The sequence below is a fragment of the Mizuhopecten yessoensis genome, unplaced genomic scaffold (assembly GCF_002113885.1).
Source record: "Mizuhopecten yessoensis strain PY_sf001 unplaced genomic scaffold, ASM211388v2 scaffold6261, whole genome shotgun sequence".
NCBI lineage: Eukaryota > Metazoa > Mollusca > Bivalvia > Pectinida > Pectinidae > Mizuhopecten > Mizuhopecten yessoensis.
Window position 1 is genome coordinate 19799 of NW_018406461.1, and position 10484 is coordinate 30282.

At 35.7% G+C, this 10484-nt stretch overlaps 2 protein-coding genes across 2 annotated transcripts; both read left to right on the forward strand.

The window, feature by feature from the left end:
* The first annotated feature begins 740 nt into the window (after positions 1 to 740).
* Positions 741 to 1799, forward strand: LOC110451872 (FMRFamide receptor-like). The gene has a single exon (XM_021500090.1). It carries the CDS (start codon positions 741 to 743, stop codon positions 1797 to 1799), a length of 1059 nt encoding a protein of 352 aa, XP_021355765.1.
* Positions 1800 to 6300: 4501 nt separating this feature from the next.
* On the forward strand, positions 6301 to 7539 carry LOC110451873 (FMRFamide receptor-like). Its single transcript, XM_021500091.1, has one exon. It carries the CDS (start codon positions 6301 to 6303, stop codon positions 7537 to 7539), a length of 1239 nt encoding a protein of 412 aa, XP_021355766.1.
* Positions 7540 to 10484: the final 2945 nt, after the last annotated feature.

Genomic DNA, 10484 nt, shown 5'->3' on the forward strand with positions numbered 1-10484 from the left:
CCCCAAGGGCTGTAGGATGGGGCTCAAAGGAGTCAGTGTGCTAATATTTCTTCATTTTCCTTGTTTAGAATCAGAGGTGCTAGTTTCAAATACTTTTTAGTCTGAAATCTGTATGCTAGATATTGAATAAGGTGGTTTTATTGTTTTTTGTCACTTTGAATGTTAAAAACAAAATCAACAATCTGTATAAATATATCAGGTGACCGTTAAGGCCCATGGACCTCTTGTTTTTCTATATTTCCCTTACGCTCTTCCGTATTGTATACCTATTACTTTTTCGACATGTTTTCGTCATTATTTCAATAAGTACAAATTACATGCGTATTCGTTTTAATTATCAGAGTTGCTAGAGCTTTTGAGCTACACATCAAACAAAACTTAATTTAGTATTTGACACTATATCCCTAATCAATTTCTTGTAAGAAAACAATTGAGCTACATGCCCTTCACAAGGCAGTGCTGGCGGTTGATCGATACTTAGTTAGTGGAATGCAATAGACATAGATCAGTTATCGTATTTTCATAATGAAGGACCACGTGACAGGGAGGCATCTATAAAAGAAGACCATGAGAAAACGTTTGCCCAATGCATGCTCTGTATCAAAATGTTTACAACCGAATCTGCACTGGCAATTACTGGAAATAATAATAGTTCAACAAATATTTTCGATGATTATGAAAACATAACTTTAGTGAATAGTAGGAGTGAAAATAATTATTTCGTCATCGATGAGTCAGTGATGGATATTTTGCAGAAAATATTAGCGTGTGGAATCATTCCACCTATGTCTGCCTTTGGAATCGTTGGTAATATCCTAGCTCTGATCATTTTGATCCGCCGGAAACCTATTAATTCCACTACAGTTGTTCTCATCGCCATCGCAATTGCTGATCTTGCGTTCATAGTTACGACAACTGTCACACTTGCCACCCTGCTTATCAAGGTTTTCTATCCAGAAAACGCGAAGGAGGTCTCGGTAAAAACCATCATTCCTTTCTCCGTATATCTTGGTCCTCTTCCGGGCAGAATTTCTAACTGGTTAGTGGCTCTTGTTTCGCTGGAACGTCTCATCGCTGTAACGCGTCCCTTCAAAGTGAAACAAATATGTACAAAGAAGATAATGATAGTACTGTCGATTGTTCTTCCCTTGTCGGTTGCCGTTCTCACCAGCCCGAAGCTTTGGCTATACGAGATAAAGGACGTGACCCTACCTGACGGCAATACAACGAAAATCATTGCTCTCGGTTTTATTGGTCGACAGAAGCAACTTTTCGAAGTCTACTATCTTGTTTCAGAAACTCTTTTACGGTTTGTACCTATGGGCGTGATAATCGTTTCCAATACTATTATCATTTTTGTTATCTGCATACAGGCAAAGTGGAGAAGGCAGAAACAAAATCATGCTATGGGCAAACAACGACAGATAACAAAAACGCTCCTTACTATCACCTGTATTTTCATCGTCTGTTTGTTACCTTCAACCATTTCACGCCTAATGGTTCTCTTCGACCCCAACAGCAACCACGTCAAGTACAGTTCAAATGTCTACAGTCTGCTAAGTTTAATTGGACTGCTTACGGAAACCACCAACTCCTCTATCAACTTTGTGATCTACGTTACCATGAACAGTGCATACCGTCAACAACTCTATCTTATTTGTGGCAAGAGATGCGGAAATAAAACAATTTCTAAATTTGCTTCCGCTGCCAACATGAAAAGCAGCAGTCGCGCCACGGATCTTTCTGTGATAGACTTAACTTCAACGTCAACGGAGGACACTGAGGTAGTTCATATGTGATACTAATTTTCAGTTCGGTTGGTTCAGAATGATATTTCTCGTGAAGGTAAGAAAACTTCCAGATTTATTTAAATGTATAAAAGCCCGACGGTAGGAAAAAAGTAAAGGACGTCACCGATGATATAACAGATGACATAACAGTGTTAAATACAAATTTGTCGTTTTTTAAAGTAAGAAATGAGAAAATAAAACAAAGAAGAATCTCGTCATATATTAATGTTTTTTATCGCAATGTTTTATCAGGTATAAAAGAAAATTGAGGAAAGCGAAATGACCATTTATCTGTTACCGTATGACTATGTAAAATTATTGTGATTAAGGTCTAAACATCTAACGGTATGGGAGAAAAATAATCAATCACTCCTGTGTGATGTAGACAGAGATATCTCAACCCTCGGGCAAAGCCTCGTGCTAAACCTAAAACAATATTTCACCCTCTGGTTGGGATATCTCTGTCTTCATCAAACAGGAGTGATATATTCTATTAATCGCAAACAATGGTTCTCAGCATCCCTTCTAAGTGATAATCACACTATACTAAATAGTTGTAAGCAATGTGATCATAAAACTGATAGGGATATCTTAGAAAGTGTTTCAACCTTGATCTCAAAACGGTTGATATAAATAGAATAACAAATTAATAAGTTACAATGTACAAATATTGTATACATGAATATACATATACCAGTAAAATGTCTTTATGCTCACTTGTACATGTACTATACAATTGGCATTGTACTGAATGTTTGTAAACAATGTGACGATGAAACTAATAAGACCATGCTTAACATTGATTCCACTTTTATTACAATCTAGTTTATATAGATAGATGAAGATAGACAGATTAAGAACCCAGAAAAAGATTTGCCTTGGGCTGAATCAGGTTTTATATCTCAATAAACAAGTTGATTAAAATTTATAGAAAACGGAGGGTATTCTACATTTGGTTGTTTTTAATATCATTACAAATATATGAAATTATCTAATATGAATAAGGTATGCTTTCCTAATAATTCATTATGGACAAGTAACGAGACACATTTAATGCACTATGTAGTTTATTTAAAGAATTGTACACTACTTTAAACCGATTGCATACCCAGTTTGTTATTGGGAAATATCTTACATGACCAGCATAGTTTATTGATATAATATTCGAACTTTCCCATGTTTCCCACTAAATATTTAATTAATTACAGGTCACTTTGTGTTGATCTTGAAACATAAAGACTGACCAACAATTCTTCATTTATCAATTGAATTAGCTCCCCTATACTACTGTCTTGAATATTGATATTTACATGTAAACAAATGTTTTCCACGATTTTTGATTTCACTTATTGTAAATACATTATTAAACTAATGCATACAAAGGCATCTTTACATCTATAAGGAGAGCATAATTTAAGTCTAGTCCATTTTTCGATCCCTTTCATGTATAATAATAATGTAAAATGAGAACTGGTGTTTGTTGGATGTGTATTACTTACAATGACGGAAGACTTTGTAAACTGTTTGACTAGATGTAAACATTAACAGATACAAATGTACATATTTTTGCGGATGCCTCATTTTGCAAAATGTTCACGGCTAAAAAAAAACATGAAATGAAAAACCCGCAAACTCTCGGTCTTTTGGAAAAATAACTTCTTAGTACTAATGACCGTTCAAAGTGTTTTGCGAAATTTGAACATGCATTTGTTTTTAAAAACAAACAACAAAAGGAAAACGAAAACATGTGTCGTGTTAACAAAATCGTAATTCAAATTCTATCTGTGGTCCCTTAAGAAATAGCTAACCTAGATCCTACCAATTTTTATGATGAAATGATAAATTTCATTAGTTAATAAACATGTATTATTGGTCGACATTGCATGCGCCTGAGTGTAGAATTTTCCCACAAGCCAACGCTCTTCCAAAAACTTTTCCGCGAATTTATTTGTCAAATTAATTTAATTGTGTATGTGCTTAAATATTTGCTAGCAGACAAACTTAAAATGGTGTTTGTAAATCTGTAAAATTCTGATACCACGTGTTAACGATTGATGACGATAGATTGGTGGTTTTGATTGATTAAAATAAGCATCTGGTATAAAGCATAAAGACGTCAGCGTTAGTTGTTTATCGTCTGTCGACCAAATGGCGACTGAAACTGAAAAGTCATTCTTAAATATATTCAGATTATGTAGACAAAATAGTAGAGGATCAGAAATGAGAAATACTCACAGTTTGCTGTTAAACACAAAGGCGTCACGTAATGAATGTTTGCATGCGCAGAAGAAAAGAGTAATCTAAATAATTAGAATATCTAGGTCACTTTGCTTATTATAGGCGTATAGACACTCAAGTAGACGAGACAAAGACTTGTATTACACTTCACTATGAAGAACAGATACGAACAGCATAATAATGTTTCTATAATAGTGTGGAGTATTACTCGGGATTTAAAAAATAAATAAAATATCATTGTTCATTCTCGTTAAATATTTCACTATAATACACGCACATATGTTGATTATTTCTTAATTAAACCAGATGTTCCGGAGGGGCAAGTATCCGCGATGTAAAATATGGTCATATATAAAAATATCTTATAAAGAAAATTAGAATCGGGTTATCACAACAAAACCATTAACCTCACTGATGAGCGAAATAAAAGACATCGAAATTAATATCACGCAAGAAAATAGAATAGTTCCTTATGACATCATGATGACCTTGTCCGTAGTCTTGGTCACCCTGTATCTCTGGATACCCAATGGTGTATGTTTATCCGTCAGCATTCACCACAAAAACAGTAACAATTGCTGAAAGCCTATGAATATCAAACTAACAGCGACCAGTTATCACTGTATGTAGGGAAAGCAGCGATGATACTATCAAGAAAAGGAAGGTTAAAAATAGGAAAACTGAAATTGGCACGCTTCCAGTTAGTCATGTTATAAGTAACGATCGAAACAAACTCGTTCACAAGAACGACTCTGATCAAAATTTGACAATAAAGTCGTTTCCGAGCTGACAACGAAACCTGTCATTATCTTCTTAAACAAATTATCACCAGCTACCCAGATTTCACTTAGTTTATATAAAACGTTTAAGGGCCAACTTCAAAACCTTTTGAAGTTTTTAAATTTTTCGAGTAGTTCCCCCCTCCCCCCAACAAAACATAAACAAACAACAACAACAAAAAATAACAAAAAAAAATCACTTCGAAATATCCATGAAAATTTTCCCCTGCCGCTGCATTTGCACATTGTATTGAAAACTTTGCTAGCACAGAATGTTGAGCACAATTATTCTGGTATCCCCTCCAGTGTTCGTCCGGGTGTCATTCAAGGCTATTTTTGGATTGCTATGCTAGTTACTCGTGTAAGCGTGTAGTCGATGCTAAGGTCGATTTTACATAGATGGAACTGGAATAAGACAATGTTTTTTTTTCCGTTCGTAAGTAGTATATATTTAAAGCCTTATTAATATATCCGTTATTATTCCGACAAAACTGTTTGCTATTATTCCTAATATAATTGTCTCCTAGTAGAGACATACACAGCTGTTATGATTCAGACAAACTAAATCATATGTAATAACGGCAGTATGTTGCAATGGAGACAGTTGAATCGAACAAACCAATATTTGTTTGAAGTGTATTGTTTAAATCGATAAATAAACAGAGACGTTGTAGCAACAGTACAAACTATATCATTTGTACTATTTTCGATGAAACCAAACCCTTTGTCAAGGCATAAACATCAAATAATTACAACACTCTAATCTCAAAGGTTTATTTTATTGTTAGTGACTCTAAGCTTTTTCACTTTTCATGTATTTAATTTTATATAAACCTTACATTTAATATCATTATGTCATTGTTCTAACATGTAAATATAGATATAACGATAAGATTTATTTCATGGTCACAAAAGGGAAAAACCTGGAAGGAACCGAGTTTTATGCAGCTTTGAAAATGAAATTGAATTAAATTAATCAGTTTTCGAAATGATTCTTTTTTCGAGCTTTATGCAAAAAAAACCACTTACATCTTAACAGTTTATTTAACAAATTATGTCCAAATCATTGTATTGGAAGAAAGCTGAAGTGATCGCCAAACCCTTTACAATAATAATAATAATAATAATTGGAGGTTCTTATCTACTGCTTTATCACAACCTAGTTCGTACGTCGTCTCAAAGCAGTTCACAAATTATTATCCGTGGTTATAGAGCCTCTGCAACTAGCCAGTACATTTCTCAACTCCCTGGGGAGCAAATAGACCGAGCTGCCATTTCGTCGCTAACAGCTAGCATTCAACAAGCCCTGCGTCCTACCACTGGACTACCGTGCCTCCTAAGCCAGTGCTGACGGGCGATCGATAATCTATAAGAGGAATTCATTCGATGTGCATAAATCGATCTTGTTTTCATTACATAAAACCACGTGACAGGGAAGATTCTATAAAAGAGAACCCAATGCGTTTACTATATCAGTCCATATTAGATTAACAATGTTTACAACAGAATCTTCAATAGCCTTTGCTGGAAATGAGAATAGTACAACAAATTCAACTAATGTTTTCGGTAATTACGAAAACTCGACAACCGTGAGTACTGAAGCTGGTTCCAGCAGAAGTAATTATTACGTCATAGATCAGTCAGTGATGGATATTTTTAAGAAAATACTGGTGTGTGGAATCATTCCGCCTATGTCTGCCTTTGGAATCGTTGGTAATATACTGGCTCTGCTTATTTTGATCCGCCGGAAACCTATTAATTCTACTACAGTTGTTCTGATCGCCATCGCAATTGCTGATCTTGCGTTCATTGCTACGACAATTGTCAATGTTGTCTCCCTGCTCATCAGGATTTACTACCCAGAAAACGCAAAGGAGGTAACAATGAAAATAATCATTCCTTTCTCCGTATATCTTAGTCCTCTTCCAGGCAGAATTTCTAACTGGTTAGTGGCTCTTGTTTCGCTGGAACGTCTCATCGCTGTAACGCGTCCCTTCAAAGTGAAACAGATATGTACAAAGAAGTTAATGATAGTACTGTCGATTGTTCTTCCCTTGTCGGTTGCCATTCTCACCAGCCCGAAGCTTTGGTTATACGAGGTAAAGGACGTGACCCTACCTGACGGTAATGTGACGAAGATCATTGCTCTCGGTTTTATTGGTCGACAGAAGCAGCTCTTCGAAGTGTACTATCTTGTTTCTGAAACTCTATTACGGTTTGTACCTATGGGCGTGATAATCGTTTCCAATGCTGTCATCATTTGTGTTACCTGCATACAGGCAAAGTGGAGAAGGCACAAACAAAACTATGTCATAGGTAAACCGTCCACCGACGAGAGACAGATAACAAAGACGCTCCTTACCATCACCTGTATTTTTATCGTCTGTTTGTTACCTTCAACCATTTCACGCCTAATGGTTCTCTTCGACGCCAACAGCACTTACTATAAGTACAGTTCAAATGTTCCCAGTCTGCTAAATTTTATTGGGCTACTTACGGAAACCACCAACTCGTCTATCAACTTTGTGATCTACGTTACCATGAACAGTGCATACCGTCGACAACTCTATCTTATTTGCGGCAAGAGGTTCAAAACGAAAGCCATTTCTAATACCGTTTTCAATTCCGTTGCCGGTTCCGCCACATCCGTTCATAAAGGACAAAACTCCCATATAAATCTTTCTACAACCGATTTGTCAACGGTGGAGAGCAGTGGGGATATTCACATGTAACGTTGATTGTTGGGTTTTTCGTTAGAAATATTTTCCAAAGTGGCAAGAAAATGTCGTTATGTATTTGAAAACAAGCCGACGGCAAAAGACAGAAGTGAACAAAACTCTATGTGCTCGACAATAGCAGCGGGATATTAGGGAGAAGTTACTAAGTATGTATTGAAAAGTATGTTATTTTCTTTTAAAATGTATGACGTTAAATCAAATAAAAATGAAATCTTGATTTTTAACTGTTATTGTTTACCTCAATGAATTTCTCGTTGTTTTATCATTGTTGATACATGTACTATAAATAACAGACAATTCCTTAAAACAAAGCGATAACTTAATTTAGTATTATCTATACGGTGCGATTCATCAATAACTTACCGATTTCCAATGAAAGATGCTAGTGGATTTATGTGTGTGTGAATCATGTTAATATATGTTATAATAACCTTGTCAGTCCGGACAATTTGGTATCCCGTTATAATTATTTCGGGTATATTGAGTTATTAATTTCTCCGTCATAGTCGACTGATTAGTGTCTACTTCCGTTTTATTTTACCGCTTTGTTTATTTCTATGTCAAATCCATCATTCATAGCAACAATAAATGACGAAATAACGTTTCTTAAACTCGAAGTTACATGTTTTGTCACATTTGTTTGTGGAAAATGATCGTAAATATTATGCGTCCCGGGATCACATTTCTCCGATGATCGCATACCCCTTACCCGATGACAATCGACCCAAATCTAATGTGAAAAAACCGTCCCAAATTCCAACACTTTTGTGTGCCGATGACAGTTAAATTGCGGATAGACAAAGTTGTCAGAGCGCTAACCTATATCTTAACCGAGTTGATGAATCTTTTGACCATGGCGATATCGCACTTTCTTTACCTTAACTAATCAACAATTAGTCCTAGATCAACCTTAAATAATGTCACCAACAGACAGATCATCCCCTTCCTTTACAAGGGCCTATTTTTAAATTTGTTTTGAGATGTGTTTGGTTTTAATCTCACTCATTAACAAGTCCAGACTCCCACACCGTACGCCACTGTATACTTTAAAAAGTTAGAAATAGTTGCCTTAAGGATCGCTGCATTCATGAAACCATGTATGCCCCTCGTCGTCCTTATTTTTGTAATAAATTACCATTTGAATTAAATGCGATGATATGCATGATCAGCCGAGTGATATAAGTAGTAATGTGTGAAAATTGTATTATGGAGTCTGGTGCCTATCAACAAGTGAAGTGATTCGGAGTTTCGACATTAAAAAACAAAAGTTTATACAGAACTAGATTTTTTTCTTTAGGTAGAAATTTACAATTTACAACATTTAACATCGATTTATAGAAGAGTATCGCCATTAAAAATATTAAATGACAAAAAAATATGATAGCAACAAAAATAAAAATCCTTGCTACATCAGTATTCTACAATGAAAGATTAAAGATTTGATATTTGTATACATCACAAGTATCGAACACGTACTGGAATTACCGTTATCCCTCTATTTGTTGTTTTCACATTTGACAGTTTTTGTTGTCTTTGGACCAGCCACAGTTGTACAGGTAATCACTAGATTACTAGCATTAAACTCATGTTTGGACGAACATCGGATAACACACGCACATAAATACTGATCGATCCATGCCCACTTAATAAAATCCATTTAACTTCAATTAACTACTGAAGTTTGAATCCTTTACTATCCCTTGATATTCAGGAAGTGGCTATCCGTAACATAGTGTGTAATTGAGATTTAATGCAGATGTGTATTTAGGATGTATTTCGTACAAAGCTTTCACATCATTTTTGTTATTGCTTTCGCAGATGTTTCGTTTACGCGATTTGCGCTACCTGAAATAATATACGAAATATCAACCTGGCGAATTTGTTGCTATTCGAATCGAGTAAGCTAGAATCAAAGTGCCGTTGGCACTCAGGGATGCTGTGTATGAAGGATTCTAATAATAGAATAAAGGAGGTAGTATATCAGTACAGAATGGCAGTAAATAATAAAGAACATGTTTTTGAGTAAGGGTCGTAATTTAATAGCCCATCCCTTAATCATTATTTTCAATGAAATATATATAACAAGCAGAGTATTGCTAAAACAATTGAAACTTGTCTGATATTATGGTCCTTTATTAGATTTTCAAATTGATGGAAATCCTTCAAGGAATGAAGCTGCTTTAGCAGCAGACAATGATCTTTTTGAAAATAGTAACAGTGACCTTGACCAGACAACCCTGCAAACCAAAATTGTCCCGTAAGATTCTGCAGTGGCGGATTCAGTGTAGTTTTTGGACTTCAGTGGTCCGTCGTCCGTCCGTTGTCCGTCCGTCGTCCGTCGTCCGTCGTCCGTCCGTAAACAATTCTTGTTATCGGTATTTCTCAAGAAGTACCAGAGGGATCCTTCTCAAATTTTATATGCAGGTTCCCCTTGATCCTAAGCTGTGCAGGGCAACTTTTGGGACTGATCGGATAAACAACCTGGCCGACAGGTAGCCATCTTGGATTTTGATAGTGAAAGTCTTTCATACTTATCAGTATTAAGTTTAGATCAAAAGTTACCTCAAGGTGCATTTACTGTTAACATGACTCGATCAAACAGATTAGAGGAAAGAAGAGTAAAGATCGAACTGACAAAGAACTAATGAAGATGGTACAAAAGTGGGCGCCAAGATCCCTCTGGGATCTCTTGTTTCATTTACCAGAACTCCTACTTCCATACTCTTCACCCGCAAAAAATGACCAAACGCCTTGTAATTATCAATCAATACCAAACGATCTGATCACGTAATGATATCATCAGACAGTAGACTCAGTAACGAGGATATTGAACCGCACGTTTTCAGACAGTGGGAAAATGGTTTTGAAACGTTTATATTAACGAATATCCAACGAAAATGGCGCAATGTGCAAATGGCGTGTGAAATCAACACGGCCAA

Excerpts from the sequence above, each read along its gene's own strand:
- LOC110451873 (XM_021500091.1), top strand. The coding sequence starts at position 6,301 with ATGTTTACAACAGAATCTTCAATAGCCTTTGCTGGAAATGAGAATAGT.
- LOC110451872 (XM_021500090.1), top strand. The coding sequence starts at position 741 with ATGGATATTTTGCAGAAAATATTAGCGTGTGGAATCATTCCACCTATG.